The sequence below is a fragment of the Amphiprion ocellaris genome, chromosome 1 (assembly GCF_022539595.1).
Source record: "Amphiprion ocellaris isolate individual 3 ecotype Okinawa chromosome 1, ASM2253959v1, whole genome shotgun sequence".
Taxonomy (NCBI): Eukaryota; Metazoa; Chordata; class Actinopteri; family Pomacentridae; genus Amphiprion; species Amphiprion ocellaris.
In genome coordinates, this window is record NC_072766.1 from 32,504,334 (window position 1) to 32,522,856 (window position 18,523).

An 18,523-nucleotide genomic window follows, 5' to 3' on the forward strand; every position below is an offset into this window, starting at 1 on the left:
CTTTAGTTCTTAGGTTCTTCACACATCATATATATGTCAACAGACATCTATTATTAAAAGCACGTGAATGAGAGAGGTTGAAACCATGCATTTGTTAATGTCACACACTGTGTGAGTGAGACAGTCCTACCTTGTCTGCTCCACACTCTGTTCCATCCAGGGGAGGATCCAGTTTTGTCTTGCAGGATACATCTCCCTCTACTAAACACCACAGGCCAGCACACATAAGGTGCTGATACATGCCACAGACACAGAGAAGATGCCATAAATTCTCACACAAACACCGGTATTAACATGGTAAATTGAGCATTAGATTTATTTGTCATCAAATTCTACAGTACAACAACAGTGTCTTGCACTCTGCTGCTCTCACTTTTACTTTCAAGCAAAAAAGTTATTTAGAAATGAATTCCATTTTGTTTCTTTCTTGTTATCTTTTTAATCAGTAAATTGACCTCAAAACTACTTCATGATGTTTTTTACTAAAGGCCCACAAGGAAAATTAAGGTTTAAACTGTCTGAGCTACTTAAAGTGATACATCTGTGCACCCAGCACAATGATAATATGATACAATTTACTTATAATAAAGACCTGCTTCTGCTGCAAGCCTGTTGTAAATATAAGCTTCCTCTGCAGTTAAAAGAAAACAACCTCAATGAAACAAAACAAAAAACTTTTGATGCTACAGTGCCGATAATAAAGTGTTCACACTCTTACAAGTTTTCCCTTTTTATTGCTTTTCAACATTGAATCATGGGCTTTTTGCAGAATGTAAAAAACAGACTCTTTAATTTCTAAGTGAAAACAGATTTTTACAAAGTAATAATATTTAACGAAAGATACAAATTGGAAAATAAATGATTTCACAATACTCACTTTAAAGTGACTCACCGAATTCAACACAGCTGCAGCCAACTGATGCTAGAAGTCACTCAGTTAGTGAAATGGAGATAATTTGAGTGCAGCGAAAGTTTCCAAAGTGATTGTAGTCAAAAGACATGTGCATATGGAAGGCCCAGATATTGGTGAAACACTACTCCTGGCATTAACTACACTATGAAGACAAAATGCTCCAGACGACTCCATGGAAATGGGACTGAAAAAGTATAAATCAAGAAAGAAAATAGTGAGGGCTGTCACTTAGAAACCTGAGTTCTCTGAAGAAGTTACAAGCTTCAGTGGCTGAGAAGGGAGAGACTGCCCAAGCTTTACTGGAGTATGGCAGAGGATGGTGAGCAACTGTTACCAAAAAAAAGTCTTATTAAATCTGAAGTATGCAGTCTCCAAGAGAACTGTGACTTGGAAGAAGACTAGTTTCCCAGAAAGACAATGAACTAAGGCAGTCAAAGCTACACAGAAATGGTTAAAGGACAACAAGATGAGTGTTCTAGAGTGGCTGAGTCAGAGCCCACATCTCAGTTCAATTGAGAATTGTTTACTTTTTACTCATGAACCCAGGTGCAAGCTGACAGAGCTTGAGCAGGTATGCAAATAAGCATGCTGTAACACTGCAGTGTCCAGATGTGCAAGGCTGATTGACATCTATGCACACAGGCTCAAAGCTGTAATTGAAACCAAGGGTGCATCTACTAAATAGTGGGCTGAAGGGGGACACTTGTTTTTTTTACATGCTATACACTGCCCGGCCAAAAAAAAGTCGCACACTCTAATATTTTGTTGGACTGCCTTTAGCTTTGAGTATGGCACTCATTCGCTGTGGCATCATTTCGATAAGCTTCTGCAAAGTCACAGCATTTATTTCTGTCCAGAGATGTGTTAATTTTTCACCAAGATCTTATATTGATGATGGGAGAGTCGGACCGCTGCGCAAAGTCTCCAGGTGGCTACTTCTTTTTTGGCCAGGCAGTGTATTTTTAGTCACCTGACATTGCTTTATAGAAATCAGTCTCACTACGACCTGAAAACAGTCTTTTTTGTTAATTCTTGTCAAAAAACCCAAATAACAATGACCATGATGAAACGTCGAAAAACAATAAAAGGGGAAAACGTAAACAGGAGATGAATACTATACTTGATATGCTCATCTACACACTGTTTGCATCTTACTACCAGCTACATTATTAGTATATTAAATGCCAGAGCCTTACGCCATAACAGTAAACTTATGAATCAGTTTCAATGTTCCCTTGGACTTTGCATGTATCATCTATGTTACTCTTATCATGCATGTACCCCAATGTGTGTTATATGTTTCCTTGTCCCCCACCCCACTCTTCTCCCGTCCCTCTCCCTCCCACTCCCTCACCTCCTCTTCTTTCCCACTCAACCCAGCCAGCCAGCGGCAGATGAGCCCCCCCATATGACCCGGGTTCTGCTCAAGGTTTCTTATTGTTAAAAGGGAGTTTTTTCTTGCCACTGTTGTCTTAGGGCTTGCTCTGGGGGCTCAGGCATATGGGTTCTGTAAAGCGTCTTGAGAAAATTTCAATTGGAATTGGCACTATAGATAAAATTTAATTTAATTGTATACATTTTATAAGCACTGTATTTGAGAATCCATGGCAGGGTTTGAATGAATCACACCCCAAGGCACCAAACTATATGTATGGCCCTGTCAGGTGGCAACCACAACGGTCAGAAACTTTCTTTTAAGTCTAAATATTACTTGTAAGTTTCCCAATCCAATGACAGGCTTGGAACTCAGGATGTTCGGTTTCTTTGCTGAAGGTATGCATTTTGTGAATACCAGGTGGACACATACAGCAGCAACTTACTTATTTAAGGTTGTAACTACAAAGGTTCTACTGCAGGAATCTCAGGAATTTCTTTTACAACTAAACATTAACAAAGGCACAAAATGTAAAGATGAACACATCACTTTGAACCTTTAGTCTTTGACTATATAGTGTATACATACAATCACAATTTTCAACTAGTAAATAGGTATAAGAGACACTTAGTATGTTCTATATCTTGTCAAAAGGATTATCTGTGGAATTGGTGTGTCAATATTGCTCATATAAGTGCAAAGGACAATGCATTAAAGGTAGACTCAGTGATTATAATACACTCTTCGTCATATTCAGTGAACATCTCCTCACGGTCGGTTAACTGTCCGTTGAATGCGCACTGAAAACAAATCTGGATCCAGTGTTGCTACACATCCCTGCTTCCATAAATAGGTAACAAACAAGGGGGCTTAGATTGATTCAACCAACCCAGTGAAGGTCTTTTCACTGAGGTAGCCAATTAAAGGTATTCATGACCAAGAGAATCAAATATGTAAAATAATAAAGGCAGACAAAGAAGTCTTGTATTTAGGATGTGATTTGCGCCATGTGTTTTCAATGTAGTTTCTTTAATCTGTCTGTTTTGATACTATTCAAGACAAAATACATTACAGTCCAACTCTGATCAAATATTAGTTTTCTGGAAAGATTATTTCTCTTTCAAAATGTAAATGTATTAAAACTTTTTTTTCTGTGTCTATAATAAAAAAAAAAAATAAATAATAATAATAATAATAATAATAATAATAAAAAATAATGTTATGAAAGCTGTATAATATACATAATTTTAATGCTGGAACAAAGGATTGTGTTGTACCTCCATGTCATTGCAGAATGTAGCGTTGGCCCCAAAAAGGATCTGGCACTGTTCATCTACACTGTAGTGCATGCCTGGCAGTTTGGGAGGCAGCCTGACCTGGTAACGGCTTCTGGGGTCTGTTTGCAGTAGGCAGGCACAAGCTTTGGATCTGTTTGAAACAAAAAAAAAGAGAGAGCGAGAGAGAGAAGAGGATTTACAGTGTGTCCTTACCATGAAATGCCTTTGAATTGTTAAATCTGAATCAAATCTGAAAAGAAAAAAAAAACTTGACATTTACAGCAGGACATGAGCAGAACATTGACTGAACATTGAAAGTAACATCAAAACACCAAATAACATACAGTATGAATTGAGGTAAAGCCTCTTTGGATGATACCCAATCAGAGAGGCAATATGAAACACATGTGGGACCACTGAATGAGTAGGAGACCACGTCCACGCCAACCAAGAAGCAGCATGCAAAAATAGTGTGTCAATTTTTGTTTTACCAATCATAGACCTTGGTAGGCTCTTCACCATCCTGACCAACTCTCTCTCAGCAGCAGGTAATAGTTTGTGTTTTTCTTCATGACTGTGACAGTGACACAACTGTACCATGGACTTCATACTTTCCAACAATTGTTTGTACAGATGATGTTTGGATCCGTACATTCGCTCAAAACATATTTACGGTTATTGTGGCCAAATATCTCAATTTCTGTTTCATCTGACCACAGAACTTTCCTCCAGAAGGTCTTTTCTTTGTCCATGTGATCAGCAGCAAACTTCAATTGAGCCTGAAGGGGCAGCTTCTTGAGCACAGGTTTCCTTCTTTCATGGCAGTCTCTCAGCTCATGATGATGTAAAACACACTTGACTATGGACTATGACAGCAGTGTTCCAGCAGCTTCTAATTCATTTCAGACCTGCTTTTTGGTGATTCTTAATTGACTCTTGACCATCCTGACCAATTGGCTCTGAGCAGCAGGTGACAGTTTGTGTTTTCTTCGTGACTGTAGCAGTGACACAACTGTACCATGAATTTTATACCTGCAAACTATTCTTTGCACAGGATTATTATTTTAGGATCTGTAACTGCTTTGAAATGACACCAAGTGACTTTACTGAGATGTTTAAGTCAATTATTTACTTCTTTGGAACTTTTTTTGTGATTCCATCACAGAAAATTAAGTTCTAGGAGTCATTGAAAACCCAATACTGCCAGATATACACTCACTGGCCACTTTATTAGGTACACCTTGGTAGTAAAAGGTTGTACCCCCTTTTGCCTTCAATCAATCAAGTGCCATTCCATTCAGCGTAGGCGACCATTTCTCTCCATCTAATCCGATCTTTTGCTTTCTGCATTGTGACTGTTGCCCATTTCATGTGTAGCCATGTCTTTTGCCTTCAGAACTGCCTTAATTCTTTGTGGCATACCTTCAGCAATGTGTTGGAAACATTCCTCAGAGTTTGTTGTCCATATTGACATGATGGCATCACGCAGTTGTTGCAGATTTGTCGGCTGCACATTCATGATGCCAATCTCCCATATGACCACATCCCCAAGGTGCTCTAATGGGTTGAGAGCTAGTGACTGTGGAGGCCATTGGAGTACAGTGAACTCATTGTCATGTTCAAGAAACCAGTTTGAGATGATTTCAGCTTTGTGACATGGTGCATTATCCTGCTGGAAGTAGTCATCAGAAGATGGGTACACTGTGGTCATAAAGGGATGGGCATGGTTTGCAACAATACTCAGGCAGGTAGGTTGTGGCATTTAAACCATGCTCAGTTGGTAGTAAGGGGGTCAAAGTGTGCCAAAAAATATCTCCCACACCATTACACCACCATCACCAGCCTGAACCGTTGATACAAGGCAGGATGGATTCATGCTGTCATGTTGTTCACGCCAAATTCTGACCATAGCATCTGAATGTCGCAGCTGAAATTGAGACTCATCCAACCAGGCGACATTTCTCCGCTCTTGTCCAATTTTGGTGAGTCTGTGTGAACTGTAGCCTCAGTTTCCTGTTCTTAGCTGACAGGAGTGGCACCCGATGTGGTTTTCTGCTGTTGTAGCCCATGAGCCAATGAGAAGAAGCTGCCGGCAGCGGGCACATGTGGGCTCTATGTCGCATGCTTTGTTACTGTCATAGTAACAAAGCATGCGTTTTCAATGATGAATCCGCTACTTAACATAGCACATTTTCAGTTTTTATTGATGTTGTCGTGGTGATAATTTAGCTTATGTTAGAATATTATACAACACCACTGTCATTAAACATGACCTGAAATAAAATAAGGCAGACATGCCATAGTCAAATAAAGGACATGTCTATAATGAAATTAAAATTGCATTCAGATATAAAATGTTGTACTGTGACAATAAATCATGAAAAACATTTCAAAATAATAAGCCCAATTTCAATAATTTCCTCAATTATTTCAAAACTGCTGGTTCTATGACATATTTTACACACTATATTCATATGATTATTTATTTCATAACGTAATTTTTATTTACTGCATCCGCTACGCTAATAATGAAAGGTCAAAATAAACTACCTATCTGGATAAAAGACACTTAATATGAACTGGAAATTAGTCTATTTAATATTCTTATTGTGCCAGAGAAAGGTTAAAAAACTTTTTAAAAAAGTTGACATTTTAACTTTAATCTTATCATGTTAGACATAGCAGTGCAGCCTTTTGAATGAATGTGTTCAGCTTGGCAACCTTGTCCAAATAGTGCCCTTCTCTGGAACTGCCAGGGTGACATTAATTAGGAACACACCTAGAAACAAATTATTAATCTCAGAACAAATTTGTAAAACTTGACATACACAATTTTGATTGCATTTCCACATATCACTGCCTACAACAGAGTTTATTAATAAATAAAAAAAACAAAAACCTACAGTATAGTACCATAGTAAGAGGTTCATAAACGTCTTCGAGATCAAGATAAGATAAGTCCTTTATTTCTCCCCACGCCAGGGGACATTTACATTATTACAGCAGCTTATGTAGCAATAGACGTAGTGATATGAATGAAATAATAATAGAACAGTAGTAATAATATTTACAATATATACAGGGGTGAGAGATGAGGATGAAATAGTATAGTATTGACACACTGTAAGACAATGTAGTATAAAGTGGCTTAAAAAAAATAAAGTTTAAAAGTGCAAAGACTTCATTTCAACTTCATTTATACCCGACAGCTTCTTACCTGAGGAAGTTTTCCAGGTCATCGCGACTGCAGGAGGACCAGGACAGGTCGCTGGGGTTTCTTCCTTTCACCCATTCACCAGACATAATATGGGAGTGGCCAGTGCAGGTGGTATGGTCATCATCATGGCTCATTCCCATGCTGAGGACAAGACATGGATACATAGACATTGTGTCAAAGAATAGTAGTAGTTGAGACAAAAAAGGGACTTCACCACCCATCTTCACAGTCCTCATGCTTTGTAGATTAGACACATTCGGAAGCATTTTTTCAGTGAGTGATATTATCAGCATGTTACGAGGTGCATAAAGTGCTCTGTTCCCAGTCTCATCATTACCCTTTCGGGCTAAAATGAAGTCCTCTCCATAGTCATAGGGCTAAACTGATGGTCAGATCCAAATACAACATGCATATTTTGACTGATGCAGGTTTTTGCTCACTTTTTCATCAGTCCTACTTCTGTCTTGTGGTATCAGTTTCTTCTGCATAGTTTCTCTGCCTTGGCAGCCTCAATATCTCATCTGCTTGTATGTAGAGACATTGATACGGTGTATTGACATATTTTTTTTTACTTACTTTGCCTTATATATATTAAATATGTGATGTAGTATGCAGACCTAAAATCCAAAGCTTTTCAAATGTACACACTCGCTGGACAAACAAGAAAGCTATTTGTAGGAGCTTCAGTAGAAATAAACTGGATTTCTCTTGTAAGTTCTTGAAGACATTTCACCTCTCATCCAAGTGGCTTCTTCAGTTCTAACCAACTAATGGGGAGTTCCAGAATTTATAGTCACTCCAGGTCACATGGCTAATGGCCCATTAACAGCCAGGACTCACTTGCCTCTAGGTGTGAACTGTTGTGAAATCAGGTCACCAAGAGCAACAGCAGTCATGGTGGTGGAGCTGCCGGTTTACACAACAAAGGATGTAAATCTGCCAAGTCAAGAGTGACTCAAAATGTTAACGATGGCAAAACTTTCTGGGGAGAGAAAACTATTCATTTTGCGTCATTTCTCACAGGTGGGCTGAAATCTACACCAGTCGTAGATGATATTTGCCACAGTGGAATTATTCATTTCAAAAATTTTGAAGGTTTTTAAAAATTCTACACAATTTCCTGGGGGCCTTAGAAAGTTTTTTATATTTTGGTGTGATGACACCACATATTTGAATTGCAAAGAGAAGACCATACCTAAGATGTTAGAGATACAAATAAGACAGATTCTGCCTGGCATTCCCTACGGAGCTTGTAATTTGTGCCACCTTATCTGAAATGCCAGATTCTAACATAATGGGTTACAAGGTTTAATAAATGTGACAAATCTATATTGTCTTTCTGAAATTATAAAAATAGCAGTCAAATGGAGTAATTTGAGTACGTAATCTCTATTCATAAGCAATGTTTTTGCATAATGGGCATAACTGTACACTTGAACACAGTGTGAAAGCGACATGTAGTGTAATGTACAGAGAGAGTCAGGAGAGTGAAAAGTATAAGAGCATTGTAAATAGTATTTTAATATCAATCTTCATTTAGGAATTGTGACAAAACAAGTAAAACAAAGTATAAGCACAGAGCTACAGAACACACAGAACACAATGAAAAACCAGTTTAGTGCAGTGAATCCTCTTCAACCACCAGCATATCGTACAGGAACACACCTGCGACATATTGTTGGAGAAGAATCAGAGCCTGAGAGAAGCTCCGACACGAAGGAACTCTTACTCACAGTTCATCTGAGCATGACCAATTCATGTCTGTGAAAGAGACACAAATAGAGAGCCTCAGAGAGAAGCGTATGTGCTAAACCAGGGAGGACTTACATGGGCACAGTTACTATGTGTGAGCTTCCACCCAAAGACATGACCCACATTTGCAAATTAAAAATAACAAACTAGTCTGAACTACAGGCACAGACTCAGAAACTAATAAAGTGCAGACTTTTCCCTTGCTGAAATGTTAGCAATATATACTGTGATGACATTTTAAGATTCATATTTTCACTGTAGAAGATAGTGCACTGCCGTCTAACCAGAAGAAATAGAACTGTTTGAGAACTGTACAACTATATATATCAACTGTGCACTCAGATGTCATTTATGGCAGCATACCACATATATTATAAAAATAGTGTATAATGCACAATGCATTCACAATTGAGTGTCAAGTCTGTATGAAAGATTGAACGTCAGCAAATACAGCTAGAAATGTAACCACAGAGAAATCCACCTGTGTTTCCCTGCCAATAGTCACTACCATACTAATAATTGTTCAAAAACACAAATAAAATCAGTTTGGTTTTGTTTTAGTCACTGACTTTTTTTCTGCAAAACCATTTGGTGACGACTGCATTGGGTACAGCGATCTTCATATCAAATATTCATCCAAACTATTCAATGACTGAGTAACTTCTCAAGCCATATGACTTCATGTACACCTTTGGTTGTTTTGCAAAATCTATGCAAACAATCTTGACCAGAACAAAAAGACAAAACATTTTTTTTTTTTTTTTTTGCTTTGGTGCAAACCAAATAAAAAGTTATGAAAATGGCAATAGGACGCTTTCACATTTATCCTCTTTGTTTTGGTTCAAATGAATTATAGTCCAACTACACAACAAGATACACTGCCTGGCCAAAAAAAAGTTGCCACCTGGATTGAACTGAGCAAATAGGTAAGAGCCTTCCATTGGATAATTACTGCAATGATGAGTATATTTCAGCAGGCAACAACTTATTTAATCCTAGCTGATGTAGTGAGTAGCTTCTAACTTCTTAAACAACCATGTCGGAAGACATAATCTCTGGTCCTGGAAAGGGTGGTAATTGGTCTCAGGAGGGTCAAATTATTGGCCTGCATGAAGCAAAGAAAACAACTGAGGAGATCAAAATTCTCGAACACTCACTGACATCCACGTGAGGATTTTCCCTGTTATATAAGAAAGTAAAAAGAATTGCATAGCAACAACACAGTAACTATCTTCTGATACAAGTCACCTCTTTTTCATCCCGTTCTACTTTTCAAACACTTCTGACATGCAAAGTCCATGTGCAACCTGGACGTATAATACTCAGGGCTTCCATTTCCAAATGAAATGCAACCATTACTTTTATCTGAAAAGAGGACTTTGGTCTACTGAGCTACAGTCCAGTTCATTTTCTCCTCAGCCCAAGTAAGATGCATCTGATGTCTCTGGTTCAGAAATGTCTTAATATTAGGAATGTGTTTTAGCCTCTTTCCTCAAGATGTATGTGTTTGATGGCTCTTGATGCTCTGACACCAGTCTCAGCTCACACCACGGCTTTTCTTCACCATCATCTCAAGGTTGCAGTCATCCCTGTTGCTTGTGCCCCTTTGCTAAAACATTTTTGCCTTCCAGTCAACTTTCCATTATTATGCTTTGTTACAGCACCTTGCCAACATTCCTTTTCATCAATTACCTTCTGTGGCCTGTCCCTGTGGAGGGAGTAGATAATCAACTTCTGGATAACTTTCAAGTCAACAGTCTTCCCAGTGAGTGTGGTTGCATGTACTGAGCTAGGCTGAGAGACACACAGTATTTATGCAGTTTGAATAGTAATTTACGCAAGCTTGAAATGCAATAATTTAATATTTTGAGATTTTTTTTTAGCTAGAGGCCATAATTAGCTAAATTAAAATAGAAATGTTCTTGAAACGTTTTACTTTACCTGTGATAAGTCAAGAAAATAATGAATTTTTGCTTTCTTAAAAACTTGATGGAAAATGATAAACTTTGTCACACTATTCTTATTTGTTGGGATGCAGTAGCTTACACTCCCCTCCAAAAGTACTGGAACAGTGAGGTCAATTACTTTATTTCTGCTGTAGACGCTGAATATGAGACAAGAGACAAACATTTCAGCTTTTATTTCCAGGTATTTACATCTGGATCTGATATACAACTTAGAAGATAGCACCTTTTGTTTGAACCCACCCATTTTTTATGTGAGCAAAAGTAATGGAACATGTGTCTGATGGGTGTGTTTTGTTGCCCTGGTGTGTCCTATTACATTGATTATTCAAACAATAAACAGCGCTCAATCTCGACGTTCAGTTTCAGATTTGGGTTTTGCCTGTGCAGACTGTATCCATAGTTAGAGGTGTAACCAACATGAAAACCAGAGAGCTGTCTATGGGTGAAAAACAAGCAATTGTGAAGCTGAGAGAAGATGGAAAAACAATGAGAGCCATTACACAAACATTGGCTATAGCCAGTACAACCAGTTGGAATGTCCTGAAGAAGAAAGAAACCACTGGGGTACTACGTAACAGAACGGGTAGACCAAGAAAAACAGCAGCAGTTGACGACAGAAACGTTGTGAGAGCTGTACAGAAAGATCTAAGAAAAACTGTTAGTGACATTAGCAACAACCTCCAGAGGGCAGGAGTAAAGGTATCACAATCTGCTATTCGCAGAAGATTTCATGAACAAAAGTACAGAGGCTACACCAGATGATGCAAACCACACAACAACAAGAAGAATTGGAAGGGCCAGGCTGGAATTTGCCAAAAAGTACAGTGATGAGCCTCACAAATTCTGGGACAAAGTTTTATGGACTGTAGGGCTGGTCTGAACAGCAATTTCTGGGCTCCGGATATCCGGGCCCAATTAATGAAGAATATTCAAATAGTTGGCCAGAGCTGGGGGGTCGTCTTCGGCGAAGTGAAGTGTGGCGTCAAGGCTGAGAGGTCTGCGTGTTACAGTGTGGAAGGCAGCGGGGCAGATCCGAGTATTCGGACCTGAAAATTAATATTCAGATACCACCACAACGACCAAATATGAGGATATTCGGGTCCAGCCCTAATGGATTGATGAGACAAAGATCAGTCTTTACCAAAGGGATGGAAAAGCTAAAGTTTGAAGAAAGAAGGGATCTGCTCATGATCCCGAACATACAAGCTCACCTGTGAAACACAGTGGAGTTAATGTCATGGCTTGTGCTTGCATGGCTTCGTCTGGGATGGGCTTATTCATCTTTATTGATGATATAATACATGATGGTAGCGGCAAACTGAACTCAGAAGTCTACAGAAACATTCTGTCTGCCAGTTTAAAGAAAGATACAACCAAACTGATGGGGTGATCCTTCATCATGCAGCAACATAATGACCCAAACAACAAAGGAGTTCATCTGGGGCAAGAAGTGGAAGGTTTTAGACTGGCCAAGTCAGTCTCCAGACTTCAACCCTAGAGAGCTGCATTTGACCTGCTAAAGAGGAGACTTAAGGGAGTACCCTCCAAAACAAACAACTGAAAGAGGCTGTAGAGAAAGCCTGGAAAAGCATCACAAAAGCAGAATGCAGAAGTTTGGTGATGTCAGTGAGTTACATGCTTGATGCAGTTATTGCAAGAAAAGGATTTGCAACTAAATATTAAGTCTTATGTTCACTTTAATATATTTTAAGTCTATCTGTTCCAATACTTTTGCTCACTTAAAAATATGGTGTTCTGTTACAAATAATGCTATCTTCTAAGTTGTGTATCATATCCAGATGTAAATACCTGGAAATAAAAGCTGAAATGTTGATCTCTTGTCTCATATTTATCGTTTGATGTCAAACCCAAATGTTTTCAGTCTACAGGAAAAATAAAGTAATTGGCCACATTGTTTGAATACTTTTGGAGGGTACATACTCGTTTATATAAACTTTTCGCCCTTCCACTTAGTTGGGGTGGTGTATGTCTTCCTAAAGCTCAGGTCACTACCAGAGGCCTGGGAGTTTGAGGGTTCTACGCAGCACCTTAGCTGTTCCAAGGACTGCACTCTTCTGGACAGAAACTTCAGATGCTGTACCTGGAAACTGCTGGAGCAATTCTCCCAGTTTAGGGGTCATTCCCCAAAACAGTCCTATTAACACTGGGACCACCTTGGCCTTCACCTTGCACACCTGTTCCAGTTGTTCTTTCAGTCCCTGGTACTTGTCAGTCTTTTCTTGCTTTGTCCTCCTATTGTTACCGTCACCAGGATTGCCACATCAACCACACTTGCAACTTCTATGTCAATATTGGTTAGTCAGCAGCTGCTTATCAGTCTGGAACCTGAAGGCCTACAGGATCTTAGCTCTGCTATTCGCCACCATTTTTGGTGGTGAGTCCCAGAACCTAGTGTCTTCTTATCCATATTTGGCACAGATGTTCCTGTACACTATCCCAGCCACTTGGTTGTGCCTTCAGCATACGCTGTCCCAGGTTGCAACTTGTATCCTGCATCCGGCAACCATGTGCTGGACTGCCTCAGGTGCCTCCTTGCACAGCATGCACCTAGGGTTCTGCCTGCAGTAGTAGACACCTGCCTCTTTGGATCTGGTACTCTGGGCCTGTTCTTGTGGTGTCATGATCAGAGCCTCCGTGCTGACCATTATGCCGGCCTTTTCTAGCCACTTGTAGGATTTCTTGATGTCAACTACCTATTCTATATGTCAATAGTGCATACCTTGGAGGGGGCAGTTTGGTTTTTCACATTGCCTCTTCTTTCTCCTCATCACCCTCTGTCTTCTGCTGTCAGAGGCATGATGATCTAACCGAGGGGATTTAGGCCTATGCAGAACAGCAGTGGGGACAGTGCATCACCTTGGTGTATGCCGCACTTGATGGCGCCATGTGTGGTGGCCTGAAAATTCACTTCCAGTGTCGTTTTCCACAGCTGCATTGAGTTCCGGATTAGTGGTATCAATGTCTTGTTAGTGTTGTATAGAACTAGACACTCCAGTATCCATGTGCAGGCCACTGACTCATAGGCTTTCTTGTAGTCAATCCAGGCAATGCTTGAGTAGACCTGTCTTGTCTTATTGGCGGGTGGCTCAAAGGTAAGGAATCGTTCATGATCCCGATTGACCTGCGATGTGTTAGTTGGTCTGGGTGAGTGCTGGCTGCTGGCAGCTCACTTATTTGTACTGCCAGGGGATCATGAAGCTGCTAGCTTCTTTGGCCAGTAGGAGTAGGTCATGTCAGGGCCTGGAGCTGTTGTTTTTAGATGTCTGGCTTGGTGATGTTGACTAGTCCTTGTTCTGGGTGGTTGCTGTGCCCTGCTCATAGGTAACCAGCCACTTGGCATTGGTATTGTGTAATGCCCCTTTCTCCCAGATGTCCTTCCAGTATGTCTGCCCTTGTCACCTTGCAGCTGGAAGTACACTCTTGATGGATCTTTAAAAAAAACAAAACATGCCATTTATTGTCTTGACCTTAGCCTCTCGTGTACTTTTTCAGCTTAGCAGTCAGAGCTGTGGGTCTATTTTTGGATCCCACACCCAAGCATCTCCCAGATTACTGCTGCTGTGGCTTCCAATATGGTGGATATAAAACTTTTTTTTTTTTTTTTAAATGCAAAACACTTTAAATTTCTTTACAAAAGAATTAAAGAAATGGGTCATCTTGCCATCTGATTCTCTACTTTAATTGAAATATCACAACACATTTTTGGTGAATTGTCATGAAATCTGGTACAAACATCTATATTAGCCAAAGTAATCACTTTGGTTCATGACTAATACTTGCAAAACTAATGACATCCCCATTATCCTTGGCTATGGTTCTTTATTGTCAATGTTAGCATGTGCTAACACGCTGAGGTCATGATCATGACAAACATACCCACTTAACATGTTTATACAATTGTGACCACAAGTTTATCTACAATTGCAAAGACCATCTATATCGTGGCAGTCTTGAGTTTCCAGTGATTCCTTAATTTTTCATGACGAAGTCACTGAAGCATGTGCCATTGTAACAAATAAACAACAATTTTGCATTTTAGTGCTTCAATAGATCTATTATGGGTCATCTGAAAATATGAAAAACTCGGTCAAAAATATACATACAACAATATTAATGTTTTATTAAATGTTTCTTCATCTCATCATCTCAGTTAGGCGCTTTTGATAGCCATCCCCAAGCTTCTGGTGGTATCTTTGACTGCTCCTCTTGACCTATTTGGTGTAGTTTAACTAAATATGTTGGCTTTCTGACACAGACTTTTTCTCTTCAGCACAGTCCATGGGTTCCTGATGGGGTTTGAGTTTAGACTTTGGGGAGGCCAGTCTAAAACTTTGATTTTAGCCTGACATGGCATCTCTAGCTGCTGTGAAATATCTCCAAGTGACTTTCCTGACTTTTCAAGTCAATGATTTGCTTCTTTAGATCTGTGCTGAGCTGCTCGGACTTTCCCACTGTAGTGTTTCTGGCTAAGTCTGGTGAGTGTATCAAACTAGCTCAGAGAAATCAACAGCTGTAGTCATTCATAATGACTCATGACAAATCAATAGGCCATGCCACAAAGAAAATCAGATTAACTTTCTACATCATCAGAACTGATAACTTAAGTTGCTGTATGGATATTTTTGATCATGCAGATTTTCCTTTTTGTTTTTCCCCCCAGAAGACCAAAAGTAAATTATAAAAGAACCAAATGTATGATTGATTTTTGGTGGGGCCAGAGTGGGCGACAGAATCAAAATTGAAACTGCTGGCTAAGGATAATCGTAAATATAGTAAGATTATTATTCACATTGGCAGTAATGATATCTGGTTACGCCAATCGGAGGTCACCAAAGTTAGTGTAGCATTGGTGTGTAACTTTGCCAAGACCATGTTGGACTCCATAGTTTTCTCTGGACCCCTGCCTGATCTGACCAGCGACGATATGTTTAGCCTCATGCTGTCGTTTCACCGCTGGCTGTCAAGGTGGTGCCCGGCAAACAACGTGGGCTTTATAGACAATTGGAGCTCTTTCTGGGGATAACCTGGTCTAATAAAGAGACGGGATCCATCTCACTTTGGCTGGTGCAGCTCTCATCTCTAGAAATATGGCTGATTTTATTAGAACTCCTAAAGCATGATGACCCAGAGTTAAGACCAGGATGTAGACTTGTAGTCTTACACATCTCTCTGCAGTCTCCTTACAGTTGTCACCTTCCAGTAACTCAGTTGACTCCATTGAGACTGTCTGTCTCCCAACCACTGAAATTCAATAAATTCAGTACAACAGTGAGGAACCTCAGAGTTATTTTAACTCGCACATAAAACAAGTGTGTAGGACTTCTTTCACCTGAGATACATTGCAAAAATCAGGAACATCCTGTCTCAGAGTGAAGCAGAAAAACTAGTCCATGCATTTGTTACTTCCAGGCTTGACAATTGCAATTCCTTAGTATTGGATGGATGTCCAAATAGCTCTCTGAAAAACAGCTGATCCAAAACAGCAGCGAGAGTACTGACGGGAGTTAGTTAGAGAGATCATCATCAAGTACAGACTATTTTGTTCGCCACACTGAAAAACAAGCAACTTTAATGAAAAAAACACAAAGATGAGTGAGAGAGCTCTCAAAGCTAGCTACCAAGTAGCCAAACTCCTCAAAGCCATATCAAATAAGTCACACATTGTGGCAGAGACATGAATACTACCTGCCTGCAAAGCCATCGTAAACAAGATGCTTGGCCACAACACAACTAAAGATATAGCTAAAGTCCCTCTCTCAAGAAACACAACTGCCAGATGTACTGATGACATGTTTGTAGACATCAAAAGAGCTGATTTGGAAACATACGCATCAGTGGGAAATTTGCATTGTAACTTGATGAGTCTACAGATATGTGGACGTTCCCAACTTTTGACCAATGTGCATTTTGTGGATCGAGATATTATCAGAGAGAACTTCCTATTTTGAAAGCAATTGCTAGGGAAAACAACAGGGGAGGAATTTTATTTTCAAAGCTGCTTACAAGTGACGAGTGATGTGCAAGGCTGGCGTACGTGGCTTACAAGGTCAAAATGAAAAAAAGCTCACAAGTTCAGATAAAATAAATGGATTCTGTTCAAAGCTGTACCTTTAGCAACGACATTTGGAAACTGCCAACCTTGACATGTTCCCACTCACCCAGAAATGGCAAGATATCAACACTGCTGCACTGTGTGAGACAACAGGTAAGCAACTGAAAACTCTTTAGAAGAAGATGTCATTGTATTTCTTTTCAGCCTGCACTGACAGCCTTCACTGGGTTAGGATCCCATATAGATCAGCAGGAATTTCTGGACAAGGATATGACTTTGCAGGAGCAGGAGGAACTAACTGAACTTAAAGCTAAGCTTTGCTGGCCTACCTTTTGGCACCACTTGGTTGACTGCTTCCAAGGAGCTCCCCTTTCTGGCAATCAGAGCTATTTCAACATTGCTGCCATTTTCCACAACATACAGTCGGGTCCATAAATATTTGCATGTTGATATAATTTTCAAAGGATTTGAAATGAAACAATCAGGATGTGCTTTAAGTTCAGACTTTCAACATTAATTTGAGGTTATTTACATTCAAATCAGGTGACGAGTGAAAGAATTCCCACACATTTTAGATGTTCCCTCCATCTTTTTAAGGCACCAAAAGTAATTGGACAATTGGCTGCTCAGGTGTTCCATGGCCAGGTGTGGGTTATTCCCTCATTATTATAATTACAAGGAGCAGATAAAAGGTCTAGAGATCATTTCAAGTGTGGTATTTGTGTTTGGAATCCTGTGAGGTCAGCTCTCAATATAATGTCCAAAGAGCTGTCACTATCAGTGAAACAAGCCATCATTAGGCTGAAAAATCAAAACAAACTCATGAGGGAGATAGAAAAAACATTAGGTATGAGCAGATCGACTGTTTGCTACATTCTTAGAAAGGAAGAACACTTAGGTCCATTAACCAACAACCACTTATATCCTCCATCACTTTTGGACCCAGTGTTTTCTGCATGGTTTGACAAGGGTATTAAACAATTCAAAAATCTATATGTACATTTGACAGTTTCGTTTTTTATATATATATATATATATATATATATATATATATATATATATATATATATATATATATATATATACATACACACACACACACACACACACACACACACACACACACACACACACACACACACACACACACACACACACACATACATATATATACATACATATATATTTAGACTACAGTGTGTAGTTCTGTAACATTTGTAACATTTTTGGTTGGTGGTGTGCCAGAGGATTTTGTTATATACAAAAAATGTGCCTCAAAAAAGCTTGAAAAAGACTGGTCTAGAAGGAGGATCACATACTCTATGTAAGTTTAAGACATGCACTCAGTTTCATCAATCTGACTGCAACTCAGTCTGTTGGTTTCATGTCTAAATGAGCACTACGTTAACTTTTCCGTAACAATCTGGACAGCAATGTGAACTGCATGCCATCACATAACAGATAACCACATACAAGCGACATACTTAGAGTTGTGCAAATCCATTTATGGAAGGATTTTTCCACATTTCAGCATCAATATGAGTCCAAACACCACAGAGTGACATAGTTTGTGGCCACAATCATAAAACATTTACTCTTTCACTTTGCTCTTCACATCTATTACAGGTTGCAATGTCCATAAAGTAAAACTTCACTGCAATGAAGACAGGAGACATCAGATTAATGAGACTCACAGCGAAAGACTATAATATATATTTTCATAAAACAGTTACATGAGCTGAAGCTTCTTGCTTCCAGCTCTGTGTAGGAGTCTTTTCTCTATATTTATTAAATAACTGCAGCATCAGACAACAACAGGATTTGCATGAGTAAGAGAGAGCTGCATGAATTTACCCACACGGAACATCAGCAATAACTTCATTATCGATAATGATAAATTATCTCCAGCAAAGAGACATGATCCATCGGGACCTAACGGCAAATCGCAA

At 39.3% G+C, this 18,523-nt stretch overlaps 1 protein-coding gene across 1 annotated transcript in view; it reads right to left on the reverse strand.

Annotated features, from left to right (window-relative positions):
- The window catches only part of adamts17 (ADAM metallopeptidase with thrombospondin type 1 motif, 17), an 85,554-nt gene that overhangs the window by 32,525 nt on the left and 34,506 nt on the right, over positions 1-18,523 (reverse strand). Inside the window, exons 9-11 of the mRNA XM_035956709.2 lie at positions 6,783-6,923; positions 3,566-3,716; positions 131-232 (exon numbers count right to left, since the gene is read on the reverse strand). Of these exons, the coding sequence (XP_035812602.2) occupies positions 131-232; positions 3,566-3,716; positions 6,783-6,923 (394 nt within the window). The remainder of the gene's footprint in view (positions 1-130; positions 233-3,565; positions 3,717-6,782; positions 6,924-18,523) is intronic.